The 23,163-nt window shown below is 43.2% G+C and overlaps 1 protein-coding gene across 1 annotated transcript in view; it reads left to right on the top strand.

Annotated features, from left to right (window-relative positions):
• The window catches only part of LOC145403992 (pseudouridine-5'-phosphatase-like), a 244,218-nt gene that overhangs the window by 144,519 nt on the left and 76,536 nt on the right, over positions 1 to 23,163 (top strand). The window contains exon 4 of the mRNA XM_080275599.1: positions 2,062 to 2,294. Coding sequence (XP_080131725.1) covers positions 2,062 to 2,294 — 233 coding nt within the window. The remainder of the gene's footprint in view (positions 1 to 2,061; positions 2,295 to 23,163) is intronic.

The following is a 23,163-nucleotide window of genomic DNA, read 5'->3' as shown; positions in this document are numbered from 1 at the left end:
GTGGAGGCTGCAGCAAGAAACTGGGTGCCTCTCATGTCTTGGTGATCCTTGACTTTGAGGACTTTGGTTTCTTGATGTAGGTGGTCTGTGGGCATAGTAGCTGTGCAGCCTGTGATTATTTTTAGGGCCTTGTTCTGTATGGTCTGTAGAGTGTTGTAGTGTGTTTTGGTCAGTTTAGAAGCCCAGGCAGGGCTTGCATAATTCATCACTGAACGTATGTATTGTTTGTATACTCTGTTGGTGGTTTCTTTGTTGTGTCCGAATGTTGTAAGGTGACTTGCTGTAATGGATGGAGAGGCATTTGAATTGGTGCATGAGTAAGCACTGTACCTAGATGCAGTAATAGTAAAGACAGTTGTGCAAAGTGAGTAGAGAGTAAAGTGGTGTAGGGAAGAAAGGTGGCTGTTACTTTAAAGGCCTCGATACAAAAGTCTTGAATATGTGGGTTGCAAGAGGATGGCATGGTGTGTATGGGCCCATATGAATATGGGTTGAAAACTTCAGTATGACAGGAGTAGAAATGAGAGGGCTGCAATATGTGTGTGGAGAGTGAGCAGAGAATATGATAAGAAAAAATATTAACTGAAAGAGAGCATCATATGTAAAACATCAGTGAGAATCATCGATTATAATGATGTAAGGATCACTCAACTTTTGCTTGCTTATCATTCCTTTACTTTTTTCCAGCTTTTTGTTACATTTTTTGGCAGGCATGTGGTGTAGTTTTGTTGGCTTGGTGTTTTACTGAATAATGGTTCTAACATGCTGATTCTACTGGTTGTTAATTTAGAGCATGTTTGTTAAGTCAGCTTATCTTGGCTAAGTTTCCTTTCTGCAATACAGTATAGTTGTTATTGTACATGCTTTTGAAATATGCAGCACCACACAGTACAGTACAGTACAGTACGGTACAGTACAGTACAGTATTACAAAGTCTACGGTAATACAAAACACTTTGTTTCATTATAAAGTGTCTAATGTTGATAATATTGTATTTTGGTATATTTAATGCCAAACTGATAAAGCTTAACTTCAACTTTTGATAGGGGACTTCAGTATTACAGATTTTTTTTTTTTTTTTTTTTTTTTTTTTTAAGTGTAGGAAATATTGACATACTTGTACTTTATCATGCAGTTGTGAGTAAAATATAGTAGTTGACTAGAATATCAGTTTAGCTGATATATCATGATTATAAAGTATGTGACTGCATACTAGAACAAGAATAATGCCACTGTCAGAACTAACAATTTTCTTTTATATTCCCACACCACATCCTCGATACCCACATTTACACCTTACCACTACGCTTATCCTATACTTCTCTTCCACAAACATCATATCACCATATTTGCTTCACATTCACTTCACCAACTTCCCTTCATGATCATCATCATCTTTCATTGTCCTACTTTTCATCAAACTCACCTCATGTCCACCACCCAACATCTCATCCATCATATCTTATCTTTTCATAATCCTGTCTTTCATATATCTTCTTACTCCTCCAATTTCCTTTACTTTTCACCCCTCCACCACCCTGCCTTTATTTTTTCCCTATCTTGTCTCACCTCCCTCACCTCGTCACCACCCTGCCTGTCTTATTCTGACCTCTTCCCTCCACATCACCTTGACCCTAACCTCTTTTCTCAATTCTCACCTCTTCAAATCCATACCTCACTCTTCCCCCCCACCACCTCAAACTTATCCATCACAATACCTCTCACATGTCATTTTCTTCTTCCTCCATCTTATTTCACCTCTTTCTTCCACATCTCCTACTTCTCACCTCATTTCTCTATGCCTTCCTACCTCTCACCTGGTATCTCTGGATCTCCCTGCCTCTCACTTTTCTCCTCTACATGCCCCTACCCCCAACCTTTTTCTTCTACTCAACCCTACCTCTTACCATGCCTGTTCTGTTGCCATTCCCCTCACCACCCAATCTGTCATGCATCTCAATGCTCACCCCTTTATATCCTGACTTCCGATACATTTCATTCCCACTTCTTAACTCATTCATCTGCACTTTTCCACATCTTAAATTCCTCATCGCACACAAGGTGCAGAAAAACTTGTCTGCCACTTACATAAGCACAATATACCCATTGCCATCGCATCGGGAAGTTCCCAAGACAGCTTTGATCTCAAGACCACCAATCATCGTGAGTTTGTCAAAATGTTCAGGAATGTTGTTTTAGCATCAACTGATCCTGAAGTGAAGAATGGGAAGCCAGCACCTGATGTCTTCCTTGTCTGTGCCAGCCGTTTCCCAGACAACCCCAAGCCTGAAAATGTGAGTGTACTGATCTCTGCAGTATGATGAAACTTTTACATTATTTTTCATGCTACTGCCAAGTGGTTTTTATCCAGTTCATGGGGATCCCACCCTGGGTGAGACCCAGTGGGAGGCATGCCTCTCTCTCTCACATATACTAGGTTTAATATAAATATGAGAAGGGTTACTGGAGTGTGTTTGTAGGTGGGAGGGTAGATGCTGTAAGTAGGAGAGTGATGCTGCTTGTGTGAGCTTGAGCAAATAAGATAATGTTATAAAAGAATGAATAGAAAGTAAAGGGAACAAGGGAAGATGAGGAATGGTGAGGTAAATGTGTATATTGTATAATGAAAAGTGTGTCTGTCTTCCATAATTACATTCTTCTTAGTAAGAGTAATGATAGTTGTAATGGTGATAGTGGTAGTGATCTTAATGGTAATGACAATTGTCATGATGATATTGGTAGTGATCATAATGGTTGTGGTGATAGTGGTTGTAATGGCAGTAATACGAGGTGCTATCCAAAATTTTCTGGATTGGGATTGCACGTCCTAAATGGGTTGTAGTAGCACAATGTGCCTCTAGGTGGCAGTACTGACATTCATTGTGAGTCAGTGTGCCACATGGCACAGAGCTAGGCAGGCATGGGGAGCAGTGACGTTCGTTTCTCGTTTCTTTGCTCTCGTGCACGTGTCTTCTGACAATTTTCAAGATGGATGTACGAAAGCAACAGTGACTTTGTATCAGATTTTGCGAAAATCTCGGGAAAAATGCAACTGAGACCCTGGCTATGTTTCAACAAGTGTTTGGTGAGCAATCTTTTGGTCAGACAGTCTCACCAAGACCCAAAAAGGCCAGACAGGTGAAGTGCAATGTCAGGAGCATGCAGGTAATTTTCTTTGACATCAAAGGGATTGTGCACAAAGAATTCATCCCAGCTAGCCAAACTGTCAATTCCAACTTCTGTTGTGATATTTTGCAGCGACTGCACGAAGATGCGAGAAGGCAACATCCTGACCTTTGGCGGACAACAACTGGCTGGTTCACCATGACAACGCCTTAGTTCACAGTACACTCAACTCTCAGCAGGTTTTTACCGAGAACAACATGACTATCATCCTCCACCCTCCTTACTTACCATATTTGGCCCCCTGTAACTTTCTGCTCCCCAAAATGAAGATCAAGCTGAAAGGGCGTCAGTTTGATACCACTGAGGACATCCAGAAGGAATGAATAATAGTTCAGCAGTAGTCAACACTCTTGCCGAAAAGGACATCCAGGGAGTGTTCCAGCAGTGGAGAAAGTGCTGGGACCATTGTGTCAATGTGCAAGGTAACTACTTCAAGGGTGATAGCGGCCAATAGGAGCTATGGGGAGTTTTCAGTTTTATATAGCAATAGTCCAGAAGATTTTGGATACCACCTCGTAGTGGTGGTAGTGGTAGTAATGATCATTGTAGTGGTGAGTGGTTGTGATATTATTGATAGTGGTGATACGAGTAGTTGTATTACGATCGTTCTCTGTCTAAGAGAACAAAATTATGCACAGTGGTAGACCTCCACCCAGACTATGTTTTTATGTAGGGTGTGACCCATCTTGGGTGCTCACCTCAGAAGGGCAGTCCTCCACTTTGTTTATGATTATTATTTTTATTTTTTTACCAAAAGCAAAACTTTTGCACAGTGGTATACCTTCACCTGGAGCAGGTTCAACGATCACAGGGAGCAGGAATTTAGGGTCACAGGGAGCAGGTGGCCCTCAGGAGTCCCAGGCAATGCTGGTATATATATACCATACATATATACTGTATATATATATATATATATATATATACACACACACTGCACCTTCACACAGCACGAGTTTATGGACGGCAGAAACCCTCGCATTCTACGATTTTGAATTGTGTGAAACAAAGAGCTTATGGGAAAAATGGTATATGGTGGACAGCCCACCCAGGGCTTGGTCTTCTGGTTCCCTTCCAGCCAACTCTGCCCTGCTAATACTTTGTCTAATAGTACTTCTGGTTGGACCAACAACTAAAGCAACAAATAGAACACCATGTACCTTTATTTAAGTGACTTTTGGGTTTGTTAAGAAGGGAGGGGGGGTGGATATCCGTGTCTTGGGGCTTCTACTCTTGCCCCGTGGGCGGGGCACCCCGTTGTCACTCTCACTGTCACTGCTTAGGTTTCCTGGAGGTGCCATAAAGCCTTCAAAGTCGACAGCTGAGACCATGATGAACAGGTGGGTACTGCTATGATGCTAAAGCAGACTACAGGATGCAAGGTACAACATGTGTTCTCGCGGCAATATGGGGGAGAAGTGTCTGTTTACCCAGGAATGTCAGCAGATGGCATGCAGATAGCTTGCCAGCTGCCCGCCATTATGAATCTGGCTAGTTGCCAGCCACCTGCCTTCATGTGACTGCATTGTCCAACCCGACACTTTTATAATGGAGGGAAGTCCATTTTTGCCTTGCAATCATACAGCTGATTTGCATGTTGGGAAGTTTGATTAACAGATTTCGCATTCAGTAAAAATAAGCATTTTCTGGGTTGACCTTGCATTGTAGATGATTCCCACTGTGTGAGTTTGCATTGTGTGGGGGTGCACTTTTATATATATATATATATACAGTAATCCCGCATTTTTTGCGGATTTTTTGTCTACGGTTTTGCCCTCTCGCGGATTTTCTTAGCATTAATAAGTTCAACTAAAATATCCTTGAATATACAGAAAACAAAAAATTTGAAATTCCCGCAGCTTCCAATTGTAGCGCGGTAAACTCACGCCACCCTCTGTCCCTTTCCCGCGGCCCCTCTGCCAGTGTTACCATATCTAGCATAAATTTATTCTTTTAGCATAATTTTGATCAAATTTTCGAGTCTGGAATATTTTTTAGCATATTAGAAGTTTTAGAATCATTCTAGCATAATATAGAATGGAATGGAATATTTTTGGAATAATTTTATAAAAGCTACAAATCAGAGAGAGAGAGAGAGAGAGAGGGAGAGACGAATAAGGTAAGAAGATGTTTGAATTGTTGGTTACTTTCAGTTTGGGCTTGGTTGGGTTGGATTAGGTTAGGTTAGGTTGGATTAGGTTAGGTTAGGTTTTAGGTTAGGTTCGGTTTGGTTCGGGTAGGATAAGTTTGAGCTTTGTACTTTACCCATGAAACCTAGGTTTTTCTGATGGATTTTGGTATGATTCATTCGATTTTCAGCTTCATTTCAGTCGGAAATGACCATTTTCTGTGTTTCCCCCCCTCCCTATAACCCCTGATTCCCCAAAGATCCCCCATTGTTGCAGGGGGATGGGGGGGTCATATCTCATAATCTGGTTATTTCTGACGGAAATGATGCTCAAAATCGAATGAATCACATCAAAATCCATCAGAAAAACGTAAGTTTCGTGGGAAAAAGCAGTAGGCTATGGGCAGAAAACCGATATTTATCCTCTTACTGTATGTAGGTTCATTTTAATATTTTCATAGTAAACAATACATAATTAATATGTTGCACGAATATGTATAGAATTTTATCATTTAGCTTCAAGTTAGCATAATTCATTTTTTACTTGGAACAAATTTGCTGAATCTAGCATAATTTTTTCATTGCCCTAGCCTAATTTCGTTGTTTGGATATGGCAACACTGCTCTCTGCCCCGCATTCCTCAGTCCACGCCTGACTGCCCTACGTGTCTGTTGTGCTTGTAACTGCACTATGATATGAGCCTCTTGCCTCCCACTTGCTTTCCACATGGCCCCAGGACGTAAGCCAGCCTCACTAAAGGCTAATAATACAATTAATAAGAACTCCAAAGTGACAAAACGATCAAGAAAAGTTATGACCTTAGCAGAGAAAATTGTGTTACTGGACAAGCTAAGAAACGACCGTGGGAGTGTTTGCTATCACCAGTTAATGCATCTTTTTATTTTGTACTGTTTTGTGAATAAATGTGTAGATAATTGTGTATTACAGTACGGTGTTTACGTTTTTCCTTCATAATGGAGTATGTGCTTTCAATCTTGTAAGAAGGTATTTCGGGATGAGTATGGAGGTTTCGGGACAATTCGCAGTCACAACAAACACAAAACAATTCGCCTTCATTAATGAAGATAGCTATGGGTGACGCTAGAATATAATTCAAAGGCAACTACAGCGAGGAAGAAACAAGTTAATTATTGACTAAAGGAGCAACTAATAAATAATATCCAGAACCTACGCTACTGAACATAGACTTTGCTGGATCCCCCTGAAATATAGTTATTAAAGTATTGATTAATTAATAATAAGTATATTGATAAAAGTATTGATTAGTATATTTATAGAATGGCGGGGAATCGTCCAGGGTGCGAATTGTTCTGAAGGGGAATCGTCCATGTTTTGACGGGGAATTGTCTGACGGCGAATTGTCTCGCAATCAGTATGGACATGGACTGTGTGATGGGCAGCATGGTGGTGTAAGATTCAATTGTTAATAGAGTATTCGCGGAATTGACTTTTCGCGGGGCTTACAAGAACGTAACTACCGCGAAATATGCGGGATTACTGTATATATATATATATATATATATATATATATATATATATATATACTGTATATATATATATATATATATATTTACTGTATATATATATATATATATATATATATACTGTATATATATATATATATATATATATATATATATATATATATATATATATATATATGTATATATATATATATATATATATATATATATATATACTGTATATATATATATATATATATATATATATATATATATATATATATATATATATATATATATATATATATATATATATATATATATATATATATATATATATATATATTAATCCCTCTAATATCCAAACGCCCAATATCCGAACATCCCCACTAACTGGACATAATCGTCCCGGGATCCAATATTCCCAAAATGGGCCAAAAACCACAAAAAATTTGAAAAAAATCTGACTTTTTTCCCTCCCATAATTTGAAATTCCCACGTGGCGCCGAACAGCTGTTACACCATGGTCCCTTCACCCCTTCCTTCCTTCCCCTCCCCCCTCCCCTGTCAGGGTTGCCATTTGGTATTTTTCATTACTAAATGTGAAAAATTCGTTTGGTAATGAATCAGAATAATACATTACCAAATGGATTTTTCACATGTATGAGGATACACAGGATGGAGATGGTGGATTGTTTGCTCTCTCTGATTAATCTGCTACCCTACATAGAGTGAAAATAATCAACATGGTGTTAATTATAAGGAGAGTGATTACATGTATTTCCACTTGTATATATAATTAGTGAAGAATAAATGCTAGCTTTACGAATTTGATAATGAAGTGTTAAATTTGGTAATGAAAGATGAGGAAAATGGTAATGTGGTCGTTGCGATCTAGCAACTCTGTTACCCCGCCATCATCAACAGTCACAGCCAAACTCTGATCGAGAGCAGATGCTCATAGCAGTGCAAGCCACAGGTGCTTGTTTTTTGTGAATAAACAGTGAATAAGCTGCAATACCTCGACACTAGAACACACGGGAATTTACAGTGTTGTGCAGTGTTAAGAAATTAGAATTTAGAGTGCAGAGGATTAACTGTGGACTGCAAACTGGCGGTTCAAACCAGTCCAGGAGCCAGGGACTTGTAAGTACCCAGAATGTTTTATATTGTATAAACTCACCTCTAAAACCTCATTTTGTGGTTCTTTTGCATTTATTTCAGTGTTTTATGTCCCTTATTGGTGTGATTTGGGTCTTAGATAGGTGCGGTGCATGTCCAGAGGGAGTTGTATAGGTGTTTTTCTGAGTTAGGGTCCATAAGTACAAGTCCAGGAGGCTGGGGCCCAATATCCAGACAGGATCAATATCCGGACATTCCTTTGGCTCTATTACGTTGGATATCAGAGGGATTACTGTATATATATGTATATATATATATCGTTTTCGTTTTAAAAGGCTCCAACATGCTTGCATGTGTCGGCCTTGGTCACCTAATGGCGGCTCTCCACGCTGCACGATCCATTGCAGCCTCCCTGTTCAGTCCCTTAACCCTGAGGTCACAATGACCTCGTCCCATGTCTTTCTCGGTCTACCCCTCATAACCCCACCTCCAGTATTAACACTTCTCACCCTCCTCACCCAATTATCATCCCCCATCCTCTCCACATGTCCAAACCATCTCAATCTACCTCTCCTCATCACAACACCAATACACTCCAGTCCCATCCTACCTCTCAATTCTTCCATCGTGAACCCAGCCCCCCCAGACCTTGGACGCAGGGACGCACTGCACAGCCACCTAATCATTGTCATTTCTGTACGTCTGAGCTGGTGAATATCTTCCTGCGTCACTGCCCAGGTCTCACTACCATTCAGCATTACACTCCTAACACATTCTGCATACAAAGACCCCTTAGCACATAGGGAGAGTCCTCTTAATGTCAGGAGATTCAAGAGCTCCCTGAACTTCTTCCAACCACTTCTCACCCTAGCCACAGAGCTAGCTCCAGCCCCACCTCCAGCACACAACGTGTCTCCCAAATAACAAAACTCTTCCACACACTCAAGAGATTCACCAGCAAGTTCAATCCTTTCATGTCTGACAATCTCCACCTACTCACCCCAACACACCGTACACATAAAATCAGCATTATCTCACAGTCTGCCTCTGATACCACTACATCTCTTATGCACCCATTTATCACAAACACCACACAAGATGGAATTACTTCCCACAGCCTTGTGACAAACTGCACATGGCCACTCTCCCTCGTCTTTGACAGTACCACCACAAACCCTAGATATCATCACTTTTGTTTTATCTGCATTTACCCTTAAACCATTGTGCCCCATACCATCTCTCCACTTCTTAAACCTTTCCTCCGCCTCCCTTTCGTTCTCTGCAATCAACACCAAATCATCAGCATACAACAACTCCCACGGGAGTCCGTTTCTGAAGTCACATGAAAGGGCTTCAAGTACCATGATAAACAACATGGGACTCAAAACTGACCCCTGATGCACACCAACATTCACGGAAAACTCATCACTCAAATCTCCATTCACTCTTACCTGGGTGTGAGCACCCACATACATAGCCATAACCACCCTAACCAGCCACTCCTCCAAGCCAAGCTTTCTCATTGCCCACTTCACCACCTCTCTAGGGACTCTGTCAAAGGCCTTTTCCAAATCAACAAAAACAAAATAAAGATCCCTTCTACCAATATATTTTTCCTGAAGCTGTCGAACAATGAATATTGCATCAGTGGTCCCCCTACCTGGCATCTCGTCAATATTCACCCTTTCTCTAATCATACCTTCTAAAACTCTCTCCATTACCTTCATTATCTGATCTAAAAGCTTTATACCTCTATAATTTCCTCTTTCCAGGGCATCACCCTTCCCTTTATACGCATTTACAGTTACACTCTTCAGCCAATCACCTGGGACAACACACTCATAAATAATCCTATTTATCAGGTCAGTGACTAACCTCACCCCTATATCGCCTGAGGCCTTCAACATTTTGGCAGTCAACCCAGACACACCTGCTGCCTTCCCCACCTTCATCCTGCCTATTGCCTCACTCACAGTAGCAGCATCAATCAAGGGCCAGACACTGGATTTGCTGACTCCAAACCTTCCCTGTCCCAGTCAAACTCCTCATTCAACAACCGGTTTTAATGCTCTCTCCATGCATCTTTAATATCCTCACTGTTCACCACTACCCTTCCTTCATCATTCTTCACACACTGCTCACCTATAATATCCCGATTATCCCTCTTCACCTGACCTGCCACCCTAAATATCATATTTTTCCTTTCCCCATGATTTAGGTTATGAAGTAATAGTCTCTGTGACTCAGACTTTGCCCTGTATACCTCTCTTCTACCCCTCCACTTGGCAGCCAAATATTCCTCTTCACTACCACCCTTCTTCCATTCCCGGAAAAGCCTTCTTTTCTCCTTAACTGCCGCTTCTATACCCTCATCCCACCACCAAGTTACTTTATGTCTTGGTGGTCTTCTTGCCCAACCACATGTTACATCAGTAACTCTCAAGAAATTGTTCTTGAGGGCTCTGTACTGTTCATTAATGCCTCTGTCTACTGCTCCCTGTTCAGCCACCACTCTCCTCAACTCGCTATAGAAGGCATCCCTTACTACTTGGTTTTTCAGCTTCCATATTTTCCTCCTAGGTACATAAGTCCTCTTTTTCATCACTTGTTCTTTAAGCACCATATCACAAATCAATAGTTTGTGCTGCTGCACACACTCCTCACTTCCTATAACACTAACATCCCTCACTAACCTCCTATCAGCCCTCCTAACCAGAAAATAATCTATCTTACTGCTGTTTCCCCCAGACTCATACATAATTAACCTACTGTCTCTTTTCCTAAAATATGTGTTGCACACAATCATGTCTGATGCCTCCCCAAACTTGAGTATCCTTTCCCCTTCTGCATTCCTTATATCATACGCACATCCCCCATGCACTCCTTCATATTTTCCTCCTAGGTACATAAGTCCTCTTTTTCATCACTTGTTCTTTAAGCACCATATCACAAATCAATAGTTTGTGCTGCTGCACACACTCCTCACTTCCTATAACTTTAACATCCCTCACTAACCTCCTATCAGCCCTCCTAACCAGAAAATAATCTATCTTACTGCTGTTTCCCCCAGACTCATACATAATTAACCTACTGTCTCTTTTCCTAAAATATGTGTTGCACACAATCATGTCCGATGCCTCCCCAAACTTGAGTATCCTTTCCCCTTCTGCATTCCTTATATCATACGCACATCCCCCATGCACTCCTTCATAACCTTGTGCTGCTTCACCTACATGACCATTTAAGTCCCCTCCCAAAATCACTATCTCATCATCCCGCATACCACCCACTACACGTATTAAATCATCCTAAAATCTATCTTTCTCTGCTTCATCCAATCCTGCCTGTGGAGCATATGCCGATACAATAGCAGCTATCTTTCTACCCAACAGAATTTTCACTACCAATATCCTATCGCTTATTCTCAAAACATTCAGAACATATTCCACCCATTTCTCCGCAACCATCACACCAACACCTCCATATCCGTCTGTCCTCCCCTGCCAAAACAACTTATAGCAACAGTCCTTCCCAGCAGTCTTTCTGGCTGATCCACCCCTGTACCGGATTCCTGCAAACACGCCTCATCCACCCACCTCCTACTGAATGCCTCAACCACTTCCCCCGCTCTTCCCCTCAAACTTCCCACATTCCTTGAACCAACCCTCATCCCCTTGGGTGATTTTCTGTCCTCAGGCTTTCTTTGAAACTTATTTTATCTTGTCATCTTCAGTATTAATAAAGGGGGATAGACATAGCACTGGCCCTGCTCACTGCACAGTCCCAGGTCCAGGCAATGGATCTGGGACCCCTAGCCCACCAGCTTACCAGTGGCTGTGGTAGTGGCCTCGGGGCACCCTGCCAGGACAGCTGCAGGGACACCCTCCAAGCGCGCCTTGGCACTGTAACTATCCCGCCATTATACACCCACTGATAGGGCAGCCTCCTGGGGTACTACTCCCAGGTTCGGGCCCCTTTCTATTGGGCGGAAGCGGCAGCCTGGGAACTGCAGTGCCCTGTACCCCCTAGTGAAGGCCTGAGCCCCATCTCGCCCTGGACCTACGATCTATGCCGGTGGAACCCCCGTCATGCCTCCCCCCAGAAGTCCACCACTAGGTAGTGGGGGCAAAGTATTCTGGCCGTATGCCCTTGCTGGTGCCAACCCCTGTAACGTAGTGGGATACGTTGTGTGAAATGTAAAGTGCATGTTGCGTAGTGCATAGATAGTTAGAGGAAATGTTTGGGAGAGTATGCTAGTCTACTCTCCATGTTACTGTCACACTGAAACGGTCAGCAAAAGGGGATGGTTAGATAGCTAGTGAAACAGGAGCTTCAGCTCTCCCTATCATCAGCATTCCCATTTCCCTCGGGAGTACTACCCTGTTCGGCCCATGCTATATATATATACAGTAATCCCTCCACTATCCAATGTAATAGAGCCAAAGGCATGTCTGGAAAGTGGGTCTGTCCGGATAATGGGCCCCTGCCTCCTGGACTGGTACTTATTGACCCTAACCCAGACTAACTCAGAAAACCACCTACATAACTCACTACCAGACGTGCATAGCATCTATTAAAGACCCTGTTCACACAGATAAGGGACAGAAAGTATGAAATAAATGAAAAGGAACCAGAGAATGAGGAATTAGAAGTGAGTATGGAAAATATTTAGCAGTGTATGGAAGCAATGAAGAAAGTTAAATCGGGGAAAGCCCCAGGAATTGATGCTGTGTGTGGTGAAATGCTGAAGCATGGGGGAGAGATAGTAGTAGAATGGATGTGGAAGATGTGCAGATTGGCCTGGGAGGAAGGTAGAGTCCCGGAGGATTGGAAGTCAGGTATAATTATTCCCTTGTACAAAGGAAAAGGGGAAAAAGAAGTGTGTGGTAATCATAGGGTCTTTGTCTTCTTAGTATAATAGGAAAAGTGTATGGTAGGATACTTATTGACAGAGTTAAAGAAAGAACAGAGAAATTAGTTGGAGAAGAACAGGGGGGCTTTAGGAAGGGAAGAGGTTGTGTAGATCAGATATTCATTCTTAGATCTTTAGTGGAAAAGTTTCTAGAGAAGGGAAAGAAGTTGTATGCGGCTTTCATGGATTTGGAGAAAGCATATGACAGGGTGGATAGACAAGAATTGTGGAAAGTGTTAAGAATATATGGAGTAGATGGGAAGTTGTTGAATGCTGTGAAGAGTATGTACGATGGTGTGAAGGCTGCAGTGCATGTGGATGGTGAACTAAGTGAATTTTTCTCTTTGAAAGTTGGGTTGAAACAGGGATGTGTCATGTCTCCATGGTTGTTCAATCTGTACATGGATGGGATAATAAAAGAGGTACAAGGTAGGGTAGCGGATGTTGGAGTGGCCCTGGTGAGAGAGGATAGTGTTGGGAAACTCCCTGTACTGTTGTTTGCAGATGATACTGTGTTGTTGAGTGAAGACGAAGGGAAGCTGCAAGGCTTGGTGGATGAGTTTGGGAGAGTGTGCAAGAAACAGAATCTAAAGGTGAATGTAGGGAAGAGTAAAGTGATGGTCTTTGAGAGAGGTGAAGTCAGTGAATGTACAGTGAGGTTGGATGGTGAGGAATTGGAAAATGTGAGTATGTTTAAGTACTTGGGTAGTGTGATGAGTAAGGATGGAGGTTTAGAGGGTGAAGTGCTTGAAAGGGTACAGCAGGGAAGAAAGGTTGCTGGTTCTTTGAAAGCAGTGATAAGAAACAGGGAAGTGAGCATGGAAGTGAAAAAGTTACTACATGACAGTATTGTGATACCAACTTTAACATATGGAAGTGAAGCTTGGACGTTGTTGGAAGGACACAAGTCAAGAGTGAGAGCAGTGGAAATGAGTTATTTAAGAGGAGCCTGTGGAGTCACATGGAGAGACAGACTGACGAATGAGGATATAAAGGAGCGTTGTGGTGTGGATGTGGATGTGATAGGAAGCGTTATGAGGAACACACTGAGGTGGTTTGGCCATGTGGAGAGGATGGAGGGTGAAAGACTGACGAAGAGAGTGTATGTGAGTGAGGTGGAGGGGGGAAGAGGGAGGGGGAGGCCGAGGATGAGATGGAGGGATGGGGTGGAGAGGTATATGAGAGAGGGGGGTGTGAGTTGGGAGCAGGGCAGTGAAATGGCAGAGGACAGGGCGACTTGGAGGCGATTTGTTTGTGGCCACCCCGAACGGGATTGAGGCGTCTGGCAATAGATAGATAGATAGTATTGGGTACATACAACACATCCGTGGCTGTTCATTACAAAAGTTAAACCGTCTCCTCTAAGGCTTTGGCAGTGGTGAAAATGCTCTTGAAGCACATACTGTACAGTAATCCAGTGTTGTGCTACACTGAATCCTTTGCACTATGAGTTATAATTGTTTAACACTGCACATACTGTTCTTGATTGTGCCACGCCAGTTTCATCCGCCAGTTTACTCTCTGTACTTAATCTTTGCACTCTGAATTCTATTTTCATGACACTGCACAACACTGTAAATTCCCATGTGGTCTGGTGGCGAGGCATTGCAGTTTATTCACTGTTTATTAACAAAAACGAGCACATGCGGCATCCATTGAATGAGCGTCTAGTCAGGATGTTAGTTAGGTAGTAACTGGGGAGGCCGGGAGGGATGGGGGAAGCAAAGATCGAGGGTATACACAGCTGGTCAGCGCTCTGCATCAATTTCAAAGTATGGTTGAAAAAAATGTCTTTTTTTTTGGGGGGGGGGGAGGGGGTTCCATAGGCCCGGGCCCAAAATGTCCGGTAAGTGGGGAGTCCAAATAGTGGGCATCAGGATAGTACAGGGATTACTGTATATATATATATATATATATATACAGTACCCTCGCGTCCAACACGGTAATATTGTCATGCATGGGTCACGTGTTGGACCAAAAATGTGTTGGACTAACAACAGAGCTTATGGGGAAAAATGAATTATGTCAGCAACCCTAGGAAAAGTCACCCTAAATACCTACCATGTACCTATGCATATATTGGTACTATTGTAATTATAATAAATGTTACTGTGCTATGAATGATAACTAACCTTTTAGGATAGTGTTGGTGGGCTTGCTGGGAATGGAAGGTGGTATCCAAGGCTGTAGGCAGTCCTACTGGGTCCCCAGAGGATGGCTGCTGGCGTCACTAGCGGGTAATGGCTGTTGCTCCTCCTCAACCTCCCTCATAAATCCTTTGAAATCACACTTAGAATCACTATCTTCATCCACAGCCATGGAAGGTCCTGCTTCTGCCTGTCCTAGCACTCTGTAATCCTCGGCAAACGGCATGCTTCTCACACTGTTGCCAGAGCCCCGTCTCATGACTGTGGAAAGTGATCACTGTCGCTGACTCGGTAGAGAATAAGGAGAAGCAACTTTGTTTATAAACTGGTACACACGCCGATGAGAAGGGTTTCAAAACGATTGATATTTATTCTAAAATATTAATATGTATTCAGTGTCAGGCTAAATGTTCAATGCTGTAGTGCGATACATTCTCTGTCGAGTCGCCTGGGTTTTGGTCACACTGTTTTGCCCGTCGTATCCTTGGCAGGAATCCATCCAGATGAATTCCAAATGGCCGTGGTATCCGGCAATTTTACCACGTTACCGTTCCGATTTACCATCGTATCCTCGGCAAACCTGGTATGAAGTGCCGTGTGATAGCCTTCGGCTGCCAAGATCTTGTCTTGGCTTTTTATTATGGTCCTCACGTTGGCTTCATTCATGTCGTAGGCCTTGGCAATGTCAACTTTCCTCTCCCCTTTCTTCTTCCTCTCGATGCTTTCTAGCTTGGTGGCCTGAGGGAGGTGCCGACGCTTCTTGGGGTTCTCAGAAGGCTTCCTAGGCATCGTGAGCAGGGTAAATGCAGTAACAAGGGCAGAAAATGCAGCAAGAAAAAAGCACCTTCCAATGCAATTCATGCGACTGAGTGGCGCTGTGGCGGGAGAAATTTAAACAAAACATCACGTGACACCAGAAGCATTTTTAATTGGGCGGCATCACAATCACGTCAGGATAGCGGGCGGGGAAGGCTACTTGATCAGAAGTTTTCATTGGCTATCATCATCATGGGAATGTCCAGTATGACCGTGTTGGACCGGGGGTGATCGTGCTAGAGTTGAACTCTGCGGATTTCGCCCACTTCTTGGAGCTCTGTGCGTGTTATGCTAACACACTTGTGTTGCAGTAATTAAATCGTATTAAATAATACTAATTATTTGCTCTCTGTGCTGGACCTGCTACCCAGAAGTTCCAGTAATTTGATCAGAGGGAGCCAGCTGTTTGCAGTTTTGCCTTTTGCCACTAGGAGGAGTCAGCTGCACCCCTTGTGCATCAGTGTGGCCCTGGCCGTATCTGTGGGCGGACGTGTTGTTGAGCTACACTTACTATAGTAACGTGGTGTGTTGGTGGTTTTGCAATGGCAGACCTCACAGAACAAAGAACCTACATCAAGTTCTCCTTCAAGATCAACAAGACAGCTGCAGAAACTCACCGGTTGCTTCGACAAGCCTTTGGTGACAATCCCAGGTCCCAAAGCAGAACATTTTTTTGGTACAAATGGTTTAAGGAGGGACGAACTTCTGTCGAAGACGATGACCTTTCTGGATGACCATCAATGGCAATAGCATCAGAAAACATCGAAAATTTCATCAGGCTATCCTTGCAGAATGTAGACGAACTATCCATGATGTCTGTGATATCGTTGGACTGTCGTACGGGAGCATGCAACGCATTTTGTTGGACGTGTTGAGCATGAGATGCATCGCTGCAAAATGTGTGCCAAAACTGCTGAGTGACGTGCAGAAGGCACATCACGTTGCAGTTTGCAGGGAGCTCAAGAATCAGGTCAGAGATGACGCCACCTTCAACTCCAAGGTCGTAACTGGTGATGAATCATGGATTTATGGTTATGACCCGGAGACAAAGCAGCAGTCATCTCAATGGAAGTCTCCCAATTCACTGAGGCCGAAAAAAGTGCGTCAAGTTCTCTGCAATGTCAAGTCGATGTTAATCATTTTCTTTGATATCGAAGGGATTGTTCACAAGGAATTCGTCCCACCCGGTCAGTCTGTCAGCGGAAAGCTTTACCGTGAAGTTTTGCAGCATCTGAGGGAGAGCATCCAAGGCAAACATCCAAAACAGTGGAAGAACAAGGGCTGGGTCCTGCATCATGACAACGCCCCCACCCACACACCAATTGTTGTCTGACAGTTCCTGGCTTCCACTAACATGGTAGTCATTCCCCACCCACCCTATTCGCCCCTTGTGCGTCAGTGTGACCCTGGCTGTGTCTGTGAGTGGACGCGTTGTTGAGCTACACTTAATATTGTAATGTGGTGTGTAGGTGGTTTGGCCGTTTTGCAATGAAGGACCTCACAGAACAAAGAATCTGCATCAAGTTCTGCTTCAAGATCAACAAGACAGTTGCAGAAACTCACTGGTTGCTTCAGAAAGCCATGTCCCAAAGCAGAACATTTTTCTGGTACAAGCGGTTCAAGGAAGGATGAATGTCCATTGAAGACGACGACCATTCTGTACGACTGTCAATGGCAACAACACCAGAAAATGTTGGAAATGTTCTTCAGCCTTGCAGATGGTAGTCGAACTATCCATGATGTTTGTGATATTGCTGGACTGTCGAACGGGAGTGTGCAACACATTTTGTCGGACGTGTTGGGCATGAGACGCATCGCTGCAAAATTTGTGCCAAGACTGCTGAGTGACAAGCAGAAGGCACATCGCATTGCCGTTTGCAGGGAGCTCAAGAATCAGGTCAGAGATGATGCCACCTTCATCTCCAAGGTCATAACTGGTGATGAATCATGGATTTATGGTTATGACCCAGAGACAAAGCAGCGGTCATTGCAATGGAAGTCTCCCAATTCACTGAGGCCGAAAAAAGCTTGTCAAGTTCGCAACAGCGTCAAGTCGATGTTGATTGTTTTCTTTGATATCTAAGGGATTGTTCACAAGGAATTGATCCCACCCGGTCAATCTGTCAGCGGAAAGGTTTACTGTGAACTTTTGCAGCGTCTGAGGGAGAACGTCTGCCGCAAATGTCCAGAACAATGGAAGGACAAGGAATGGGTCCTGCATCATGACAACGCCCCCGCCCACACATCAGTTGTTGTCCGGCATCTCCTGGCTCCCACTAACATGGTAGTCATTCCCCACCCACCCTATTCACCTGACCTTGCCCCCTACGACTTTTTCCTGTTTCCCAAGCTGAAATTACAACTGAAAGGGCGTCAATTTGACTCAATTGAGGAGATCCAGACAGAATCGTTGGAGGTGCTCAAGACCATTACCCTTGAAGCCTTCCAGGGATGCATGGACTTGTGGGAAAAAGCTGGGACCACTGTGTACATGCCCAAGGGGACTACTTCGACGGCGACAGTGAGAACTAGGAGGTAAGGTAACTTATTTTCCTACAATATTCAAATTACTGGAACTTTTGGGTAGCACCTTGTATATATACAGTAAACCCTCACTTTATCGCGGGGTTATGTTCCAAAGGCACCTGCGATAAGCAAAAATCCGCGATGTATTGACACTACCCCTAAAATGGCTATTTATTGTTTATTAATAAGAAAAACCAGTACGGGTACTCACTGATGATGAATGAGATGAATTGAAGATGATGATAATCATGAAGTTCAGTACAAGGTGTATATCAGTTGTGCAGCTCTTGAGAGGGCGCCTATGATGACATTTCTCTGGGCGGTGAGCGAAACGTAAGTGTGGGAGGTCGGTCTACCACGCACCACACAGTTAGTTTGAATCCGATGGTCGAACCATGCATGACTCGCAAATCATTATTTGTGGCTTATTTTTCTGCCTTCCAGTGATTGCTTGCCTTGTCTGTCAACATAGGGCCTAAGCGTAGTGCTAGTGATGCATGTGGTAACACACCAAAACGGACTAGTAAAGTGATGTTGCTGACAGAGAAAGTTAAAGTGTTGGACAAACTTAAGGGAGGAATATCGGCGACAATTCTCCATCAGGACAATTCCCCGTCATTTATTTACATACCAGTTTATTCAGCAAGTACAGTACACTAGTTTTTTACTTATATGAGTTATAAAATCCCGCTGAAAATTAGTTATTAAAGTATTAATTAATCAATAATAAGTATATCTATAGAATGACAGGGAATCATCCATGTTTTGATGGTGAATTGACTTGATGGTGAATTGTCTCTGAACCGTGTGTTTGGGGTGAGTCAACTGTTCTTACAATAAAGAAGACTGAACGTAGCATACGGGACTAAACAGGAGTCAGTGTGGGCTACTGCACCAGACTGTGATGAAGTGTCTCCACCTATGCCTGTGAACTGGCTCAGAACCGTATGTTTAGGGTGAATGAGTCAACTGTTTGGACAATAAAGAAGGCAGAATGTAGCATATGGGAGGCAGTGAGAGTTTGTGCATCAGACTTCTGAAGTGTCTCCACCTACGCCTGTGCTTGTCAGGTAAACTGGGAGGTGCGGTATGGTGGTGCGGTGCGGTCCTGCTCCTTTCTTTGAGGATGGCGCGTCAGCAGCAGCCAATCAGTGGCAAGTAAAAATGTAAAGCGTGTTTGGATTGGCTACTGGTAAGGCTCCAGCCAATTGTGTGCCACCTACCAATGAGTCTGGGTATTTCCTCACCCCACGCCACGATTTCGCTTGTATTTTGTCAAATATATTAGCCGATTTTTAATTATTATTTTAATTAATACAGCTATTAATATTTTAGAATAAATCTATCTATCTGTCTATTGCCAGACGCCTCAATCCCGTTTGGGGTGGCCACAAACAAATCGCCTCCAAGTCACCCTGTCCCCCGCCATTTCACTGCCCTGCTCCCAACTCACACCCCCCTCTCTCATATACCTCTCCACCCCATCCCTCCATCTCATCCTCGGCCTCCCCCTCCCTCTTCCCCCCTCCACCTCACTCACATACACTCTCTTCGTCAGTCTTTCACCCTCCATCCTCTTCACATGGCCAAACCACCTCAGTGTGTTCCTCATAACGCTTCCTATCACATCCACATCCACACCACAATGCTTCTTTATATCCTCATTCGTTAGCCTGTCTCTCCACGTGACTCCACAGGCTCCTCTTAAATAACTCATTTCCAATGCTCTCACTCTTGACTTGTGTCCTTCCAACAATGTCCAAGCTTCACTTCCGTACATTAGAGTTGGTATCACAATACTGTCATGTAGTAACTTTTTCACTTCCATGCTCACTTCCCTGTTCCTTATCACTGCTTTCAAGGAACCAGCAACCTTTCTTCCCTGCTGTACCCTTTCAAGCACTTCACCCTCCAAACCTCCATCCTTACTCATCACACTACCCAAATACTTAAACGTACTCACATTTTCCAATTCCTCACCATCCAACCTCGCTGTACATTCACTAACTTCACCTCTCTCAAAGACCATCACTTTACTCTTCCCTACATTCACCTTTAGGTTCCGTTTCTTACACACTCTCTCAAACTCATCCACCAAGCCTTGCAGCTCCCCTTCGTCTTCACTCAACAACACAGTATCATCTGCAAACAACAGTACAGGGAGTTTCCAAACACTATCCTCTCTCACCAGGGCCACTCCAACATCCACTACCCTACCTTGTACCTCTTTTATTATCCCATCCATGTACAGATTGAACAACCATGGAGACATGACACATCCCTGTTTCAAACCAACTTTCAAAGAGAAAAATTCACTTAGTTCACCATCCACACGCACTGCAGCCTTCGCACCATCGTACATACTCTTCACCGCATTCAACAACTTCCCATCTACTCCATATATTCTTAACACTTTCCACAATCTTTGTCTATCCACCCTGTCATATGCTTTCTCCAAATCCATGAAAACTGCATACAACTTCTTTCCCTTCTCTAGAAACTTTTCCACTAAAGATCTAAGAATGAATATCTGATCTACACAACCTCTTCCCTTCCTAAAACCTCCCTGTTCTTCTCCAACTAATTTCTCTGTTCTTTCTCTAACTCTGTCTATAAGTATCCTACCAAACACTTTTCCTATTATACTAAGAAGACAAATGCCCCTATGATTACCACACACTTCTTTTTCCCCTTTTCCTTTGTACAGGGGAATAATTATACCTGACTTCCAATCCTCCGGGACTCTACCTTCCTCCCAGGCCAATCTGCACATCTTCCACATCCATTCTACTACTATCCCTCCCCCATGCTTCAGCATTTCACCACACACTCCATCAATTCCTGGGGCTTTCCCTGATTTAACTTTCTTCATTGCTTCCACAACTTCTATCCTACTGATTTCTTCCTGTCTTCTCACCTCCCTCCTTCTCCCAGCCATTCCCCAGCCACTTATACTCGCATTACTTCCATCCTCTACGTTCAACAATTCCTTAAAGTGTTCTCTCCATCTGCTCACTTTTTCTCCCTTCTCCACTAGTAATCTACCATTTTTATCTTTCACTCCCCTGCTAACTTCACTTCCACCCTGTCTTACTCTTTTCACTTCTCTCCAGAACATTTTCTTACAGTCCCTCCACTTTACACTCAAATTCCTTCCAAATTCCTCATCCACTTTCTTCTTACTGTCTCTTACTATCTTTTTTAGAATAAATAAAGATGTAAAATACCATAAACATATCCATTTCAGAATACAGTACTGAAAATAAAGATGTAAAATATGTACTGTACCCTAAAAATAGCCGTAGTAGGCTTTGCGGAAACAGCGATGAGGCGAGGTTTCCCGCAATGTAAAAATACTTAGGTTCCAATGAAAATCCCGCGATAAAGTGAACCGGCAATATCTGAACCGTATTATAGCGGGGGTTTACTGTATATATATATGTATGTATGTAAGATATTCACTGAAGAGATAGGCACAGTGTGTGAGGTGGTTTGTGGAGTGAGGAGGAGATGCAGGAGTGTGCAAGGGACAGCATGGTGGAATGATGAGGTGAAACGAGCTGTGGAACAAAAGAAGAAGGCATATAGTGAATGGCTAGCGAGTAGAAGTAGGGGAGAAGATGAGAGAGAGAAGGGAGAGGTATATGTGAGCAAGAGAGGGGAGGTGAAGAGGCTGGTGAAGGCGAGTAAGAAGAAAGTGGATGAAGAATTTGGGAGGAATCTGAGTGTGAAATGGGGGGAGAGTAAGAAATTGTTTTGGAAGGAGGTAAAGAAAGTAAGGCAGTGTGAAAGGGGAAATAGTAGGGGAGTGAAAGATAGGAATAATAGATTGTTGGTGGAGAAGAGAGAGAAACTGAGGAGATGGAAAGAGCACTTTGAGGATTTGTTGAAAGTAGAGAGTGAGAGCAGTGTGAGTATCAGTGGTTGGAGAATGGCTGGGAGAAGAAAAGATGAGAGGAGGGAGGAAGAGATCAGTAGGGCAGAAGTAGTGGAAGCAATGATGAAGATCAAGATGGGAAAGGCCCCAGGAATTGATGGAGTGTGTGGTGAAATGCTGAGGTATGGGGGTGAGATTGTTGTGGAGTGGATATGGAAGTTGTGTAGATTGGCTTGGGAAAAAGGAAGGGTTCCAGAGGACTGGAAATCAGGTGTAATTGTTCCTTTATACAAAGGAAAAGGGGAGGGAGAAGTATGTGGTAACCATAGGGGTATTTGCATTCTTAGTGTGACTGGAAAAATATATGGTAGAATACTCATTGTCAATGAGTTAGGCATATGACAGAGGAACTAGTTGGAGAAGAACAAGGGGGATATAGGAAGGGAAAAAGGTGTGTAGATCAGATATTTGTTCTAAGATGTTTAGTGGAGAAGTATCTAGAGAAGGGAAAGAAAGTGTATGCTGCCTTCACGGACTTGGAGAAAGCTTATGACAGAATAGATAGGCAAGGTATGTGGAAAGTATTAAGAATATATGGAGTGGAGGAGAAATTGTTGAGTGCTGTGAAGAGCATGTACGAAGGAGCTAGGGCTACGGTGCCAGTGGATGGTGAGCTGAGTGAGTTCTTTGATCTCAGTGTGGGACTGAAACAGGGTTGTGTGATGTCTCCGTGGCTGTTAATATATTCATGGATGGGGTTGTAAGGGAGGTGCAAAGTAGGGCAGTGGATGCGGGGATGGCTCTGATGAATGAGGGTGAGTTTTGGAAGATTCCGGTGTTGCTGTTTGCTGATGATACAGTATTGTTGAGTGACGATGAATGGGAGTTGCAAGGTTTGGTGAATGAATTTGGGGTAGGAAGAGAAATCTGAAAGTTAATGTAAACAAGAGTAAAGTTATGGTGTTTGA

The sequence above is a fragment of the Coenobita brevimanus genome, chromosome 62, assembly GCF_032717465.1.
Source record: "Coenobita brevimanus isolate Jiangsu-jjx chromosome 62, ASM3271746v2, whole genome shotgun sequence".
Lineage (NCBI taxonomy): Eukaryota > Metazoa > Arthropoda > Malacostraca > Decapoda > Coenobitidae > Coenobita > Coenobita brevimanus.
Note: the sequence above shows the minus strand (reverse complement) of the source record. Positions and strands in the feature narration are given on the sequence as shown.